Source organism: Botryllus schlosseri, chromosome 2 (genome assembly GCF_051294905.1).
Source record: "Botryllus schlosseri isolate E-star chromosome 2, Bs_hap1, whole genome shotgun sequence".
NCBI lineage: Eukaryota > Metazoa > Chordata > Ascidiacea > Stolidobranchia > Styelidae > Botryllus > Botryllus schlosseri.
This window is the reverse complement of record NC_137237.1, coordinates 25791931-25811372: the sequence shown is the minus strand read 5'-3', so window position 1 is coordinate 25811372 and position 19442 is coordinate 25791931. Positions and strand designations below refer to the sequence as shown.

Sequence of the window (19442 nt, the reverse complement as noted above, 5' to 3'; positions counted from 1 at the left end):
TAAGCCGATGTAATTTCCAAAGCACAAAATGTAATGACACCCGAGTATATTTTCATGATTCACACAATCACCGATTTTCGCCAAAAATTCTAATAGAATCACAGTGGTAAAATCAGTTCGGACGACTTGTCATAGTTGAGTGACTTTGGTCCATGCCTGCTTCAGTCTCTACTGACCCCTGGCGGTTCAAGAGTATGGCTCTTGAGTTTCCGAGCCGTTGCCTTGACTACGTTACTCAACTGATATTCCTCTGCAAGTCCAAAAAACTTCACTACCACATGCGCGTTTTATTGAAAGACTCCACGATACAGTATTTTGGTACCTTTCTCGGTTCATTTCAAGTGGTTATATCTGATAAACAATCATGCCGGTAAGTCTATACTTTGAAAGGTTTCCATGAATTTGATTCTTCGACAGAAAAGTACGAAATCATTCTATTTGACAGCAACCAAAATCGGCAAATCGTGCAGGAAATTCTGGGAAGTCGACTCCTACGAGAATGCTTAATCGTGGGAAAGAAAAGGAAGAAGAAGATACTCAATCCCAGGAACAGGAGGAATTGAGGAGATTGCAAGAAGAACAGCAGAAGATGCTTTTGTTGAAACAGGTATCCTCATTCTGTCATTCATCATAACGTACTGTGCCCGTCCCCGTACCCTAATGATATGACACGGGTAACGCAGTGTCTAAGGCCGATATAGCGTAAGCATCATCAATTTTGGAGCTAAAAATAGGGTTAATTGATTGATTAACAATGCACCGCAGGTATGGTACCGGTACCATATATCCAGAAACATGGCAATGCCTATCAGACATGGGGTAATCGTGATTAGTAATCGTAATCGATTACGACGATTACAGCATTTCCAAGTAATCGTAATCGCAATCGATTACATTCGAAAAAAATCCGAAGTAATCGTAATCGTAATCGACTACTTCACATATCTAATCGATTTCTTTGTGAAAGAACAATTACTTTTCATTTGTGCAATGCCCATGACATAAACTGAACTATGAACATTCATGAGCAACGAAGAGTATGATTTAAAACAGGATTTGGACAACAGAAATGTCGGGTTTTCAAACGCCTCTATACTCATTATGGCGTCACAAGTATTAGCTTGGTTCTTGATTGCGTAACGAATTATCCGCACGTAGTAAATAGATATTCGATGTAAATAATGTAGTACTGTGCAGACTTGGACAACTAGAAAATTTTCAGCTTTTCTGAATTAGATTAGAATTAGAATTAGAGCTCCACAATTTTTTTTAAACTAGATTAGAATTAGAATTAGAGCTGCACAGTTTTTCCAAATTAGATTAGAATTAGAATTAGAGCTACACAGCTTTTTCAAATTAGATTAGAACTAGAATTAGAGCTACTAAACCTTTTCCAGATTAGATTAGAATTAGAATTAGAGCTATACTTAGTTCGCAAAAACTTGAAAATGGAATGAAATTGTATATGGGAAATGAATACAGCAAAATGCAGTTCACATCAAATCACAGTGCGTGGTGCAAAAGGCCGTGAGGCGATAGGTGCCACATATTTTTGTTTAATAAACAACAACAATAGTACATTCCCATAAACATGAGAATGGTTAACTTCTGTACACCAAGCTTGGCTCGATTTTAACTATACTTTAATAAAATATTACTTTTTTTTATGGTAACCATGGGCATCGCCAATGTTAGTCAGAATGGCAATGTACTAACGTAAAGTTTTAGAAACTAGAATGCTGTTCGCAGACTACAAGCTACTCTAGCAGGCTATATTCGTCATAATGTCTACTATGACTGCACGGTGTAAGTAATGCGATGGCGGCTTGGCACTGGATTTCCCTGCGCAAGCGGGATATTCTTTTTAACTCACTGCAATAGTGCAATATGCCTCGGGCAAAGAGGCATTTTCAGGAAAACAATAATTAGATTAGAACTAGAATTAGAGAATACGGACATTTCACAAATTAGATTAGAATTAGAATTAGAGCATACGAACATTTCACAAATTAGATTAGAATTAGAATTAGAGCATGGAAGCATTTCACAAATTAGATTAGAATTAGATTACTGGCATTTCGCTCTAATTTAGTGAAATTAGACAACTAGAATTATCTAGTTGTCCAAGTCTGGTACTGTGATTGCAAGAACACCCGCTGTGGATTATGTCACTGCACTGATCATTACACTGCACACGCCACTACCTCGCAGCAGTATAATAATCACCACACGGCCTAGTTTCGAATAGTTACGTATATGTACAAATTGTACATTGTACAATGTATAGATGTTTTGTTATGCTTAGGTAAACGCAATCGTAGCTGATTGGCGAGCGGCAGGCCTATTTACGTATACAATGGACAACGATTTGAAATTTTGTACCCGCCAAATTAAACATGACAATTTCTACATCGAAGCATTAAAAACCAGGCTGTTGATAAAAAAAATCATAACCGAGCCGTTATTTTCCGTTACTCGTATAACGGCAGATCGAAATATATGTATTAAGTGGATTGCAGTCAGAAGTTGATGTTTACCTTATCATATTCTCATACGGCCCTACTTAAAACGGGCAACAATTGTTCTTTCGCAATTTTATACTCATCATTCGGATATGCCACTAGCCATCCGCTTACACACCATGTTAGCGTGGATTTCAGCTAGAATCAGTACCGAAACAGCACTTCGCCACCGCCATTCTCACAAATGGTGATCTTGTGCTCCCCATAAGGCGATCAATAAAGCTTGTGGCGGGCGAAGTCCCCCAGAACCTCCTTAAAGGCCGGGCTTTTCACAAGAACTGGAAAACACGATTTGATGCGATGGATCCGCTGTGAATTTGCTGTCAGTCGCGCCAGGCGCGAATATTTAGGCACATAATTTACGACTATAACTTTATTGTATGTTGTTAACTCGTGACCTCCTGTCTGCTATATAGTCAGCAGATATTGGAGTCGCCCAAACGTAGCGGACGAAAAGAAAACTAAACGAAAAGCTTTCGTGAGACGCACCAAAAATTGTCATTTATGCACGTGGTTCATCATTTTCCGCAGTGACGACCATCCAGCGCGGCTATGGACAATGGACAAATACACAATGTTCGGCCAATGTAGCATGTCTTGTTGTGTTGCTGCGCGGTATTGACTGGCACCGAAATGCTCATTTCTGTGTGAATCATGCCATGGTATATTATGTCATACACAGGAAATGACGTCATTATATCTCATTTAAAAATAAAGACCTTCTCTCATGAGGCCTTTTCATCGCATTGTTGTCTTCCAAAGATAACTTCTCAGAAGCAAAATGAATGTAATCGTGAGTAATCGTGATTACTTTTCCAAAGTAATCGTAATCGTAATCGACTACTCGCGGATTTTGCTGTAATCGTAATCGTAATCGCGTGATTCATAAGTAATCGTAATCGCAATCGATTACATTCATGAAGTAATCACCCCATGTCTGATGCCTATACAGATAACAATTAGCAAAACCATACTGTGCTCGCTCTAATATTGCAACCATACCTAACAGAAGTCAGTAATAATTGACGAGGAGCTTCAAATTTTACTGTATTACCAGCTTTTATTGTATGAGTACTACTTTCCTTGGATGGCTGCTATTTTACCCCAAATCCATGTAGGCCTACATAACAATTTGAGTTGGTGCACAATATATATAATATATGATAACACTGGACCACTATTTTGTGCCTGCTGATATTCGCATCTCACTGACACCATCGCCTGATACTTTTAACTGTTTGCCTATTCTAGACAAATTCTTCTTTAAATTACTTACTTGGTGTGCATGCTGATTTCTAACGATGCTGTGTCATTGATAAGCCAAGGATTTGATAGCCATCACCGATTCACCGTAATCATATTCGGCGGTTTCATTATTTTTATCTGCTCAAGATTCACAATGTACAATGTGATATGAGACACATGTGATATGAACAGATAGGATCTCTCAATCTAACATTCACCACGGCCTAATGCCTGACAATGTAGCAGTCTTGATCTTTCGACAGTTGCCAGTATGCTTAGCACGTTCATCAATAAAACGTCAAAAAGACCGCTACCCAATTTCTACATCATCGGTACTATTGTTAATCAAGTGATGGAAGTAAGATGTTCCAAGGCTGGAGCATTCAGTTTTGAAAAGGGCAAACCAGCAGATCATATGACTACGAGTAGGCTACTGTCATTTCATAAGACCTTGCTTCATAAGACCTCGCATAACCAGACCTGTCTAACAGCAAAGTTTGTTGCGCCTCATGGGAATCGTCTCATTCACGTTCTGGTTTGACATCAGTCAATGTTGATTTAATAATTTGCATGACTCTAATTGCCAAGGTCTCGAGATGCCCCACATATTTGCTAATTTTTCCCCTAACAAACAAGAAGATATTTGAAACCATCTTTGCAATAGTTGTAATTAGATAATGTACTTGAGTGTGTGTCTAAGGCGAATTTGTTTTCTATCTATTTCATATTATAGACGGAATGTTTGGTACCGGAGTAGGTTCTGTTGACTCGTACTCCTTACTTTCTTGGCTACTACTACAACTACTTCACTTCAATCGTTTTTTTAAGCCAAGCTCTACCTTTAAAATATCAGATACTGTGCTCAAGTGGGACGTTGCATTCGGATAGATTTAAATCGATTTTTATTAGAGAATATAAGTTCAAATATTGAACCTAATTTCTCTGTCATTTGTCGTCATTCATTAGTCATGGATTAGGCATGCATATAGCAATTATGAAAGCTCTCACTCCCAACTGGACCCCTCGTCGCAGTCTACTTCTATGAATCAATTACTCGAGTAATTTTCTGAGTGTCCGTTTCGTATTTCTACCTCAAGTAACTTAATTGGCAACCTGCCGACTGTAAACAGGTTATTATCACAAGTCACATTTGTCTAACATTTAGACTGTGTTTCTAGTGATTCAAATCATTGCATTCAGGAGCAAGAAAAGGCAGAGCTAGCAAGGCTAGAAGCATTGGAAGAAGCTAGAAGAGAATCACAACTCAAATGGACCGAAGACCGGTTAACATCTATAAAGAATAAAGCAGAAAATATTGCTCGTGATGCTCGCGCTCATGCTGTGGTAAGAATGTATAATTGCGATGTCATGGATTTCAAAGCTTCCATTTCCCACCTCAGAGTAGCCCAAAAATAATGCTACTTGTCAGGTCTCTGTATTGTATATGTTGATGGATGCACCTTTTCGCCGTTATTTATTCCGGCCCCAGTTATATTGCCTCGTCTCTGCCAAAGTTAATTTATTTTACTTTTCTGTAGTGGGAACGATACATGCGATGTGATGGCACCCCGGATCCTACCGTATTGACAGAGATCAACACCTACATAAATTTGACAAAAGACTCGAAAACAAACGACATTGCGCACATTCTCGAGGAGGCAAAGCTCATATACGCCGTAAGGTTTTTGTTTCAATATCGTGGATTTCAGTAATATCAAAGAAGTCTTAGATATGCCAGATCAGGAATTTTCATTTCGGGTAGTGAAAAAATTTGAGGAGTACGAAACATTCTCTGTTGCTAAGCCATGGGTTCGATCTATGATCATTGAATTGAATATGTACGTTAGTGATTGTTTTCCAAACCAGGTCATTGGCTATTGCTCCAGATAGCTTGGATATATATACATATAGGTCTAGCTCTGTCTTCATAGAGAGAGACTAAGCATGATCACTTAGGTGATGAAAAAATCCATAGGAAATAGAGCATCAAAGATACAAAGTTATTACATTTCGTAGCTACGTACTTCACTAGCCTACTTTTGAGTCCTTCATATCCCATTTCCACTTGAAGTAGTAATCTTTTGATCGCTTGCGGGCCGAACCAGTCAAATGATTCCAAAATGTTACCTCCGAATCTATAGCTTTGTTTTTCACCGGTGTCCTTCATTATCGAGACAATGCATAAATACATTATGTTATGGATCATCTATGCCTTTCTCTAGCAAAACCTTAATTCGCAAACTACTGAATTGGCAAAAGCACGATGATTGGCCTATTGAATACAGTTATAAATCCCTAAAATAGTGGCTATAGTGGCGATCCAAGTTGGCATAGTTCCATGTTCCCTTTGTTTTAGTTGTGATGCAACTTTGGTCCTGCCACTTTCGTTGTGAGAAATACAAGACACTTGACTGTAAATGTGGCCATCGGAATTTTTTCATTCTTTTTAAATCACTTTTCAGTTTATCTCTAGCCCGGGTACCGTTTGAGTCAGATGTTATACAGCAGGTTGACCACTTATATCTGGAAGATATTCATTGTTTAACTAATACATTCTCCATGAAACTCACGACGGTTTCACATTCAAGTTTTCGCCTCTGTCAATAACTATTTTTTGGTTCATTTTTCAAGAAAACTCTGAACTGAATATGCACTTTTTTGCCTTCTCGTAATTTGTTGCAAATGTCACAGACTTGTTACGAATGATTACTTGATTGAAAACTGAACACTTCCATCAAATAGTTATAAAGTGACCGAGGAACATGTTCGACATTGGCTGTCTTTTATTTCAAAGTATCTCAACTTTTGTCAAAAATATGTTGGATATGCAGTGAACTCCTTCCATTTACAAGTCAAAAGAAATGAGACGCATATGAGTATTGTAGCCAAGCTTTTCAAGGACAAATTTTATAGCTTTAGACTCCTCTTTCATCTTGGTAGAATGACCAATTGATACAGGAGCATGTGTATTTCCGTTGTGCAAAAGTACAGTTGTTAGGCGTGACAAACTGCTTTTTTGACAAACAAATATTTCGCATCAGGTCATGTTAATATTGATAGAATGACTGAGAACGACATGAGGGTTCTTCATAGTCAATTCTCTGTTTATGCGCAGTATAAAATTAGGAAAATCTATGATTTACTTCCTGCCAAGTGAAATATTCAAGGGTAAATACAGCAATTTTGGGATTTTTCAGGGGTATAAATATCTTCTGAACCAGAGCCAATCTGGCAAAACTAATGTGATAGTTGTAATCAGCAAGCTCGAAAACCCCAGAAACGGCTCTCAGATGTTCTGCTAAATTTTTTTATTTCGTTCTGTTGACCAGTGTTATACCATAGAAATTAAACATGGAACGGCAGCGACCGATTTTTCAGCTTCGTTTCGCTGAGGCTGGAGTGGAGAATTGTTTTGCGTAAGCGACTGTAGGATTTCTGGCAATCCAAAAGCTATCTTCCCGAGTGCAGAAATTACTGAATCTGGTTTTGATCGAAAGCTACCGTTGCACTGATTCCAAAAAATATAAATTGAAATATGATCAGGCACTGATCCACCTAGAATCCGTCCTCCAAGTCTGAAATATCGGCATTGTTCAGAACAATCGGGTAACCGCAACACAATGGCCATAACAATGACCTGTTGCGGCTCTCCGATTGTTCGAACAATGCCGATATTTCAGACTCGGAGGACGGATTCTAGGTGGATCAGAGCTTGATCATATTTTAATTTATATTTTCGGAATCGGTGCAACGGTAGCTTTCGATCAAGACCAGATTCAATAATTTCTGCGCTCCGGAAGATAGATTTTGGATTGCCAGACATCCTACAGTCGCTTACGCAAAACAATTCTCCACTCCAGCCTCAGCGAAGCGGAACGAAGCTGCAAAATCGGTCGTTGCCGTTCCATGTTTAATTTCTATAGTTATACTTTCGCATTCACAGTTGATTTACGAGCTCAACTTCTTGCTGGATGACACACCTCCCGAAGACATTACACCTGAGCAAGAGAGTCAGTATAAAAACACAATTCTTGCTCTGCAAGATCTACTGTTACAGCGATACGGCGACGGAACGTTAAAGATTCTCCGGGTAAGTAACAACCGATACCCGCAAATCAATACGCCTCAATTCGCAGCATCGTTTGTAGGAGGCTATTTATGAGGCGGACACCGAAAGCGGGAATTTGCAGAAGCTCGTTCGCGGCGAACACGAGATTATTATGCTGTGGGGTAATCTCAACAAGAATCCCAGATTCAAGTCGTTCACATTCGAATCGGAGAATTTCACCTTCGAGCTTCCGAAGCCGTTGGCTATGGCTGAGATAGCAAGTGGGGGCCGTTTGTTTTGTTTATATATGTGGTTCTTTACCTTACTCCCTGCTCGTTCCTAACGGTGGTAAAAGCAACGCCGTAAATTTCTACTCAATCACAAGCAGACAAGTACACCAGAAAATAGTTTCTAAGATGATTTGGTTGGGGTTCCGCGTGATTTTTGCAGTTTATCCGAGATGGCTACTTTCAAAATTGCAATATGCATCTTTACGACTAACACAAAATGACTCACGACGCTGTAATAGAGCTGTTCAAATATACCTTTTTTCTTCAAATTTAACTGGCTACTCGATAAAATTGATAGATTATGTATAATAACGCTGTACACTTATTTTGGCTCAATACCAACCTATACATGCATTGCTATAAGAGAAAAATGTTTTGGATTTATTTAATAAAAACAAATTGGAAATATTTTCTAATTTTCTTGGCTACTTCATGAAATTGTTAGATTATCTGAAAAAACGCTGTATAATAAATTTGGTTCGATTCGAACAAGTATAAGTGAAGTTATTGATGTTCAAAAATGCAGATTTCATATCATAGTATTTACGGTGGGTAGATATTTAATAAATAATTAAAGAATTTTCCACTATAAATACTAATTTTTCCCAGTCCAAAATTTTGTAATCCTGTAACTTTGCTTCTACTGGTTGGCATTGAGCAAAATTTGTTGTGCATCATTTTTATTAAATAAATCCAAAATCTATAGGTTGAAATTGAGCCAAAATTGATGTACAGTGTTTTTTGGGTAACCTTACAATCTCATAGTGTAGCAAGTAAAATTTGAAAATAAATTTATCTTTGAAGAGCCCTATGCTGCAAATAGGTGCAGTCTTCATTTAGTTACTGTGATACTGGAATTATTTCACGAGGTTCTTAGGGCGATTTCACTCATCTGATGCAAACTTACCCTAAAACTACTGTTCCAAATTGTAAAAAAGTAGTACAAGCGGAGGTAGTCTAATAACACCTTCATGGAAGCAAGATATACTTGAGTACTCCAAAAACATAGAAGTACTTCATTACTAAAGTATGTGGCCTATGGCTCAAAAGAACCTTCTTCCGAATCTTGGTTGCTAGGCGATTAAATTGTCAGGTTGCCTAAAATTTGAATCCATTCCCACCAGTAATCGCGAAGCTATTACAGTTGGAAAATTTTGAATTTATCATAAAATATTTAAAAACTTCGCTTCTACGGGTTGGAGTTTGGCCAAAATTGTTATGCAGCGTTTATTTAGGCAAATTAATAATTTCATGTGGTAGGCAGTAAAATTATTATTAAAAAAATAAGTTTTATAATAAGTTCAAGGTTTTCAAACTGTAATAGCTTCGCAATTACCGGTTGGAATAGATTCAAATTTGGTGAGCATCGCTTTTTAGGCAGCCTGACGATTTAATCGCCTAGCAAGCAAGATTTGGTAAAAAAGTTTTTGGGTACAGTCCTAATGCCGACCACCAAATCCACTTACTTGAGTGTTTTTCACACCTTTCATATCCCGCTTCCATGGCTGTAGTTTTGACATGTCTTGGAGATTGCCACTTCTACCTGAGTAGCAACGCTGACTACTTTGACCACCGCTGTGTATACTTGTGAAGAGCATATTGATTTCAACGTAAGACTAATAGTTACAGTAAGATGAATCTGGCCATAAAATGACGATACACCAGGGTTGTAACCAAGTCACAAGTCAATCTCACTTCTATAGTTTTGACTCGAGTCAAGTCGAGTCATTTTCAATTCACCAGCTAGTCAAGTCCAAATCGTTGTGTTGACTATTCAGTTTCGAGTTAATGTCTTGTTAAACACACCTTTTACAACACTGCTTGGTGATATCGACTGCTTCACATTCACAAATATACTAATTTTTCTCACTTTTAACAGTTTCTGATCACATTTTTAAGTACCAGTACTAATACACGAAATACCAATAGTGCGGTGCCTTTGCTATTTTTCTAAATTACAATGAAATGTCAGTCTTAGCCATCTGATTCTCAAGTCATATGACCTGGTCCGAGTCATGCGCAATGACTCAAGTACAAGGCGAGTCATTTTGGGTATTTTGAGAAAATGCCCCGAGTCAAGTCAAGTCACCAAACCTTGCGACTCGAGTCGAACTCATTACAATCCTGCGATACACTATCTTGTACTACAACAAGATTCAGCGGCGCTGGTACTTCTCGATCACTTGAACTGAAATACTCTGTTCCTCCATTGTCAGTTAGAAATCTGAAGATCCGCCACGATTTTTACTCGCATCAATGCTCCACCTTCCACGCCAAACCGAAGAAGCCAAAGGCTCCAGGTACGGGGACGTAACTGTCTTCTGTGTCACAAATAATATCGCCTGTCTCCCGCAACAGAGTCCGTAGCTCCAGCCGTTGTAGAAGACGTATTGGAGGGAACTGTGGATGACAGCACACAGGAATCTTCAGAAAGAAGACCTAGTCAAAACCCCGACGAAAAGAGACTGTCAATAGCAGAAGGGAGAAAAGTGAGTAATGATTTAATTGGGGTTGTCACGAATTGCAACATTACATTATTGGCTGCTTGTACCACATACTACCGACAAGATAGCATAATGGTGGAGCGTCCAGCTTCTTGATGGGTACAACATGGGTTCAATCCCTGGCCCGAACAGACTGAAGACCTGTTCAGTAAAACTGGCATCTGTACCGTCCCCGCTTGGTGCTCAGCATTTCCGGAATAAGATGGAGGGTTGGTGCAAGACTTGGAAAGTCTTATAAGTTGGGTGATTTTTTTACTTGAAAAACGGAAGATTTTGATCCTAAAAATGACTATTTTTTTACCTTAAAAATCGTAATTTTGACAATATTTTGACTCGTGAATGAAAATTAGGTGTTTTCGGACATAATGTTACAATTGTACTACTTATCTTCATTTCTGGTGGGAACTGTATGTCCTTTTTGTCTTGGAAACTGACAAATTTTTATTTGAAAAAAAATTATTTTAGCGAAATCTGGACTTATGAAGAATTCCAGTAGTTACATCACGCATTATGGTAGAAATAATTGAAATTTGCTGCAGCACAACGAAAGATACTTTCCTACATTCCTACTTTTCATATCTTCCTTCTCTACTTCTACTTGAAGTAGTTTTTGACATGTCTTTGCAGTAGCTACCTGTATTTGTAATTGTGTGGAAATTAACGGCGCTACTTCTACTGTTTCAAGCTAATGCTAATGATTTACAATTTATATATAGTCTGTTGTTGTTCTGGTGTTTGTAGAAAAATGTGTGACCGTGGTTCTGGTTATTAACTAATTCATTTACATCAATCCAATCTGTATTGAAAACCTATTCTTGATTTGCAATACTTCAGCACTATTATTCAAGTATTCCTAGGCAACTGCCTTTTATCATTCCCAAGCTATTCTATGTGATATTATTCTATCAAAGTCGCGCCTTTGGAACAAAGAAACTACCTCAGTACCTTCACTTACTTCAAATCACGTCCACAAATCTTAAGCTGATTGATTCCATATGTAGGCCTATTGCCCGGCTGAAGAGTGCTTGACATCCTCTCACTAAAGGTGCTGTTTTCCACAGAGTGTACAAAGTGAAGCAGCTGATTCAAGTAAAGCCTCGGAAGAAAAAGATGCAAATGCAGAGAATGAAGGTAATACCGGTAGTCAATCTTGAAATATCATCAGATCAGGAGAGGAAGCTCCTAACTGTTTCAGTGTCCTTTTTGAATGATGGCAATGCTACCAATCGAATGAATTGTGTGAGTGACTGGTAGTAAATGCCATTTCATCAATTGAAATGCTCGAAGCTTTCTTTTCAAATCTCTTACCGAATGCCATTTTCTGTGGCCCAATATAACAACTGGGCAATATAACTGCATCAGGGAATAGAATAAGTGTCGAAATGGACCAATTGCTCACACATGATTATGTGTTAGTCAATTATATGTATCTGACACATTTTCAAGTTGTCACGTGTTGTCGACTCAGAGGTTATCCGTAACAAATTACTCCTACTTTTTGGAGTATTAAAGTATGTTTGCCTAGGACTACGAGTACATATTCAAGTCAATTGAATAATATATTCATATTGAAATAAACCCGAATATTTTCGGCTGACACTCGTCAGGGGTAATCGTCAGCAACTAGTAGAGAAATGGAAAGAACATTGTATATCAACAATCGTATCACAAAATATGACGTCACCAGCATGAAATTTCATGAATGAGAGAGCGTTCAATGTACTATTTTTAGGTGGTACATGAACTCCTTTTGTCAACTGTCTCTGTCAACAAAAGGAGTTCGTGTACCACCTAAAAATAGTACATTGAACGCTCTCTCATTCATGAAATTTCATGCTGGTGACGTCATATTTTGTGATACGATTGTTGATATACAATGTTCTTTCCATTTCTCTACTAGTTGCTGACGATTACCCCTGACGAGTGTCAACCGAAAATATTCGGGTTTATTTCAATATGAATATATTATTCAATTGTATATTGAAGTTCTGTACCTCCTAGAAGCTCTTCAAATATTCAAGTCACTGTGCATTTAGACCAGGGGTGCGCAGTGTGTACCATGCGTTTTACCCTTTTGCCTTTATCATTTTACGGAAAATGAATTGTGGCCGGTCTGATAGCAGAATGTTGACCCGATATCGCTGTCGCGGACATATAATAACATACCGGTAGTTTATATCTATGAAGCCGATATCTGCCTATATCAAAATGTGACATATTTCAAGTTAATCATTTAAGTAAGAAACTAGTACTTCAACACAAGTTTTCAGCGTGTCAAGTGAACTCTTACGGTCATACATCAATCCAACAGATGTAGGTCAGGCTATATAATAATTTTTTATGTATATGTGATATCTGAGCATACGACATAACGAAAAATGACAGTGGAGCATGCGACAATTGAGCATTTGACTTTATAACCTCCAAACTGTCTTAAACCCTAACCCTAACATTAACTTCAATCCACATGCTGAAGTGTCACAATCTCACATGTCCATGGACCTTGTAAACACCTCCCTGACTGCAAATGATTTTTTTTAATATTCGACTCACAAGCTGTCGAAAATGAAGAGACTCAAGACCTGGTTATTGATGATGACGGCGACATTGGTGATTTGGACGACGATATTCTTGATGAGGACGTCATCGATTTGCGACAATATCATCAATTGGGTGGCGTTTTCCACGTCGAATTGGTCAAGCTGCCGCCACAAGCCAAGACCATAAATGGGTGGACTTTGTGCCAGGTAAATTGGACGTCTGTGAATCGTGACGAATGGTTCTAAAATTGAAGGGAATGGGAATTGAAAACTTTTTGACGACTTTTCCATATTTATTTGGCTGGATATATAAAAAATAGGGTACTTGAGAGACCTTCTTCCTTAAATCATAAACAACGACCAATCCTCATATCATTTTCCTGTCCCACTCCGGATGGACCCGCTCCAACATCCACATTACAGATTTCGCATCATTTATGGCGTCTTTTAGTTGTGCCTGTACTGTGGCCTGGCTGTTAAAGCTATAGGACTAGGAGGGCGAATTCCCATTAAGGAGAACATTTAGGCGTCCTCTGAGAACATTTTCGATTTCCTGAAAAAGCAGAACAAATCCCCCTAAAGGAGTACATATGGTAACCCTAACTTGTAATTGAGTAAAAATTTACAGCATTAGTTCCACTCTGATTGCTTTGACCACCTTTGCCATTACTAGAAGGCACCCAAACATATTTTGGTTACAAATTGAACTGTCAGGTTATCGACGAACCGATGACAACAGTCGAATATCCATCAGAAGCATTCGCACCGAAGCAATCTTCATCAAGGGCTGCCTCTGCTAAAGAAGAGGGTCACGATTCGGAAAGCGCGACCAAAGCGCAGATCTCGGAACAAACCCAGCCTTCCGTAGTCATCACGATCAAGTTGCCGTCAGATGTCATGTTTTTCGAAGAGCCTCAAGTCGCAAAGTGGGATGAACAGGGTATAATTACTGTTAATGAAACATTTCACCAAGTCGCTTCGACTACTCCCTATCTTTTCGTTGCAATCTTTTGGTGTTAGGTCTGATGAAATTCTTATTAAACTGTACTCAAATAAACATCACAGATACGGAGGTGGTCATGGTCGAAGTAGTCACCGTTGGTAATGATGATAAAATTGGCCATTTCTATGACATATCAAAACTGCTTCAAGTGGCAGTAGAACATGAAGCTCTGTATAGATTTGTTCAAGGTGTCGCATATTTTTTAAACAGTTAATCGAAGGTGACTACTTCTGAAATGGCCAAATCCATCTTAGCAACTAATGCAAAACGATTGATTACACTACAAATACGCGAAATTTTTGAAAATTAATTACACTACCATGATATATCGCCTATTTCATCCAACTGTATTACAATTTCATGCATAAGGTGATGCGAACGTACCCTAAATCTACCTCATTCGTTAGAAAATAAAAACTGTCAACAAAAAGAGTTTGTGTACCATCTAAAAATAGTACACTGGGCGCTCTTTTGTTCGAAATTTCACGCTGGTGACGTCAGATTTTGTGACACGATTGTGGATATATAGTGTTCTTTTCCATTTTCTAGTAGTCGCTGATGATTACCCCTGACAAGTGTCAGCCGAAAATTTCCGGGTTCATTTCTATATGAATGTACTAGTCAATTGTATATTGAAGTTCTGTACCTCCAAGAACCTCTTAAAATATAAACTGTAAGAAGCAAGCGGTTTTGCCTTTAACACTGTTAAGTAGTGTTGGAATTAGTCTGCAAATGCAACCACTTGATAAGTTGTGCAAGCAGGCAAGACCAAGTTGATTACTCCAAAAAAGTACAAATACTTCTCTAATAATCACCTCTCCTAAAAAGTGTCTTAATTCAGTACGATCCGGCCAACAGTCTAATGCTGATTCGATCTAGTGAGCATATCATCGTGCCATTTCATTGCAGAGCTGCACTGGAAGACCACAGGTATAAACGACACGGAATACAATGATGAAACGCGGACGTTGTCGTTCAAGTCTCGAAACTTCGGGACGTTCTGTTTGATGCAAGACCTGCACGTAAACATGCCGTTTCAGCAATGGGAGTTGCGACCGTTAGGCCCCAATCATTGCTTGCTCACAATAACGGCCGCCATAGCAGAAGCATTCATTGAGATAAAGGTAAGTAGTGCTGGCATTCTTTCAATGAGCAGGTGTCTAGTCTATCTGCACCGACATAAGCAAAGAACTACCCGTTCACCGGGCTTGCGTTTTTCACGGTTTGAGAGTGAATAGAGCTGTAACTGTTCCTGTGGTGCAGGGGTCGGGAACCTATGGGTCGAAAGCCATATATGGCTCTTTTGATGATCTATTATAGCTCTCTGATAAATTTTTAATTATCCTTTAAAAGTCGTTCAACTGTTAACCGTTTGTTACTGCATAATACGCAGTAGCTTCCGACTTTAATCGTGATAAACAATATATTATCCCTCTCACTTAAATGAAGTTTAAAGTGAAATGAAAAATATGTAGCTTGCAAAAGGTTCCCGACCTCTGCGCTCAAATTTCGACCAACATGCTTCAGCATGGGTGATATCACTTCACATCAGTGTTTACACAGAAAATGTGAGGTCAGCGACAAATCCCATGTAGGGAACTTTGACTTCGGGCGACTATGACATTACGAATTTCCAATAGTGAATTAAAGTTTACGTTGCATGGCTCTTTGGGAATTACAATTGAAAATATAGGGCCAACATGGCTCTTTTAACGAAAAAGGTTCCCGACCCCTGACGAGGTGTATTATGTCAATAATCAACTATTCCCCTGTCTAATGATCATTGCCTATGCTACTGATTAGTCTAATTTACGTTGCCTATAGGTGTTCTGAGTTTTCTGTTCTGTTGCTTATTTGGTATTGAGTAAAATGGGAATAAAGCAACGATGTCCCCATACCAAATAACACTATAGCTGCCATTGGACATGGTTGTTATGCAAAGGAATATAGACTACAATTGCAAAACCATATTTATTCCTCAAGAGCAAATTAAAATATGATCAGTCTGTATCGCTTCATCAATCAGACCCGCCTAGTACTTCATTTTCCCATATCCGGCCCGCTGTCTGAAGAAGTTGCCTGCCCCTGGACTAATGGTACTACAAATAGGTGCTATCTTTGAAATAATTCTCTTTTACCAGTTACCATGATACAGGAGACATTTTGACACTTTCACTCATAAAATTGATGTAAACTTTTCCTGTCAATACTTTCTATATTCCAAAATCCAAATTGTAGGAAAGAAGTAGTTTAGCCTGTTCTTCCCACTGCTCCATTGAAAGTGGAAATAGTTGCACACGTGGGAAATCCTGCTTGAATAATTTCTTGCCCACGATCTTTGCTAAAGACTGTACTAGCAAAGCAATGGAGTTGGGCGCAATCGTCTGTTGGTCCTGACTATGTCCCCACCGGTGTGCAACAAAACATTTATCTTGACAGGGCACATCTTGTAGACTCCAAGCACCCGAAGATCCTGAAGCGGTCTCGTCAGAATTACGACATCTCTATGAAAAGTGGATGAAGCCAGACGAAATACAAAAGTTGCTTCGCATTGCTGGCGTCAACATTTTCCCCGCTGTCGATTCCGATAAATTTGTCAGTGTTCAAAACAAGGTGGGTCACTGTAAATATTAGTATAAATTTTGAAGGAAGTGTATATTATTTTCATACATGGTTTAATACGTCTTAAAAGTAATCTCGACATGTGACCGGCGGAATTATTTTGTAGGATGTCGACTTGGATGATATATATGATCAAATGGCTTTGATGTCGTCAGCAGTGGCTTTCACGTGGAGCAAATGGAACTCATCGGTGACCAAGAATCAACTTGTTTTCCAGGTAATTTTTTTTTCCGATCTGCTGTGCATGTAAGCCGTACATAGTTGGTTAACTTCATTGTTTTGGCAATATCATCGTATTATGCATTCTATCATCCTTTACCCTATTCAGGCAGCGCCATGGCTGGGGCATGGAGATACCCGGAAAAAATGGGAACCACCGACAGACCAATATGTTGCTCCCGTGCCACCGCCTCCTAAACTGACGGAAGAGGATTGGTCGGTGTTCATGATTGATGGAAGAAGGTCTCACAAGTAAGAAACTGTTTACATAAGTCTCAGACTGTACTTAGCTGTTGTTAGTTGATAAAAGTTTAGTTTTGAATGAATGTTTGATCTTGATTATAAAACTAATGCATTGTAAAGACGACTGGAGTCTTAGAGATTGATATTTCGTCTTCACTGCATTGGCTGCAATGGTTGAAGAGCATCGCATGGTAATTATTTAAAGAACAAAAATTCGTAAATTTCTAATTTGAGTGGCATTTCATAAGATTTTAGTTAACTGAAATGCAGATGCACACATGAACATGTCGAAATTGTGTGTCGTTTTCACCATGAACAGGTGAATTAAATTCGAAGAAATGAGGTCGGTAAATTTAGTAATCTCTAACCGTATGTCTGTTGTTGTAAACGTGACAATGCCTCTTGCAGTTGGGATGACTGTACGATTGTACGTATGTGTACTAGAGAATGTGTATTGTGTACTTCTTATAGCAACACCAGTACAAATGAATATAATATAACTCGGGGGTGGGCAAACTGCGGCCCGCAAAAGCCTCAAGAAACGTTGTAAAAATATTGATAAACTGCGTACTAAAAACCAAGTTACTGTGGGTACGTGATTAAACTTTTTCTTAATATATTTCAACATGATATTTAATGATACGGGATATTTTCTTACCATCGTTTTTTTTTGTTTTATTGAGAGAGTTCAACCCAACCACGCGGCCCATGCATTTTGAAAAGTTTCAATTGCTAAACATCACAGAAAGTGAAACGTAGATGACTTAATTCGGACCACGAGTGTGATTTTAGAACACGTGCAAGTTTATTACTTTTAGTTCTGTACTTGGAAAAACCGTTTCGCTGGTGTGTTAGATAGGTTTCGTTCTTGGTATGTGTAGATGTAGAAGTATCTATATCGATACTATTTATATAATGTAGAAGCGTATTTAAAGGTAACATGGTTATGATGGTCAGCATTGTGTGTCCTGAAGTTAAACCAAAAGTAGACTACAATCAGCAATGATTGTATGAAAAGATTGCTGAGTCAGAGTCAGATATGGTATTCATTTTCACCTGCATTGAGATGCTTTGACTACGGAGGTGCGATAAGACCGTAAGGTCATCTCGTCTGCACCCCCCTTTTTTTCTCATCCATGCTATCCGTGGATGCTGACCGCCAAGCAGGATAGCTGCGGATACCAGTTTTAGAGTGAGTCTTTGGTCTGACCCGCCCGGGGATTGAACCGGCGCCCGACCGTTCAAGTAGCCGGACGCATCACCATTACGCTACAATACATATATATTAATTCCATGTTGTCGTTCACTATATAATAAAAAAAAAAAAATATTGAATTTTAACTTAGTATCACAATTTTATATAGTGCGACCCACGAATGGATTCAAATGTTGAATGCGGCCCGCGAGCTAAAAAGTTTCCGCACCCCTGATATACCTAGTCATCAGCCGAATGATGCAGTATATACAAAATACATATATAATGCACATTTGGTAATCGGGCTACTGTCCCTTTCCGAATATTCCACTCTGGCTGCGCCTGGACCAGTCAGTGTAATTTCGTTTTGGAACAGATTGTTGTCGTCGAAATAACTTGGCCTTCCTTTTGACAGGCTCGCAATTTCGGAGTATGACGATACCTTTAACTCAAAGATCTGTGTGGACGGAGAATATCATTCTGACATTATTCATGCCATCACCGAAACTCCATTCCCATCACGACCCAACTTACCTACTAGGGAAATGGTTGATGATCGTATCAGTTCTAGTGATAGCTTATTTGTATATACCGTTATGGGATTAATAAAGGCAACTAAATGCCTAACTTATTCTTAAACCAATTGCAAATACTATTTATGTTTTGTTAATAAAATGAATTGCCACCCGCACATCGAAATGTGTTCCTTACCGATACCGTAAGTAGGGTGCAAGAAGTTCGTACATTGATATCCTTAACTCAAATATCACCAAAAAGTTTTTCACCTATCATGCTAATTGCCCATAGCATTCTTAAGAGTTGCAATATTCTGGTTCCAATCGCAATTCAGCAACCTTCCTGTCTAACGATGAGAGTGTGGCTTCATTGCGAAATTAGTATAATTTGTTTCTCCTAATCACTCCAACTCGGTGTGCAATGCGGAGACAGGCGCCTTGCCCGCACCAAAGCATTCCAAAATTTGAATCAAAGCTACAACTGGCAAATTTATTT

General features: G+C 38.7%; 1 protein-coding gene across 1 annotated transcript; it reads left to right on the top strand.

Annotated features, from left to right (window-relative positions):
• Positions 1–214: 214 nt before the first annotated feature.
• LOC145457103 (dynein axonemal intermediate chain 7 homolog) lies at positions 215–19122 on the top strand. The gene is made up of 16 exons (XM_080335270.1): positions 215–370; positions 446–607; positions 4968–5111; positions 5306–5443; positions 7711–7857; positions 7916–8096; positions 10322–10405; positions 10464–10594; positions 11671–11740; positions 13166–13356; positions 13864–14089; positions 15062–15276; positions 16592–16765; positions 16881–16991; positions 17103–17245; positions 18847–19122. Exons 1-16 carry the CDS (start codon positions 365–367, stop codon positions 19067–19069), a joined length of 2346 nt encoding a protein of 781 aa, XP_080191396.1. The 5' UTR covers positions 215–364; the 3' UTR covers positions 19070–19122.
• The last annotated feature ends 320 nt before the right edge of the window (positions 19123–19442 follow it).

Coding starts and splice junctions, on each gene's coding strand:
- LOC145457103 (XM_080335270.1), top strand. Junction 13,357..13,863: donor ATGGGTGGACTTTGTGCCAG/GTAAATTGGACG, acceptor TTGAACTGTCAG/GTTATCGACGAACCGATGAC. Junction 14,090..15,061: donor CGCAAAGTGGGATGAACAGG/GTATAATTACTG, acceptor ATTTCATTGCAG/AGCTGCACTGGAAGACCACA.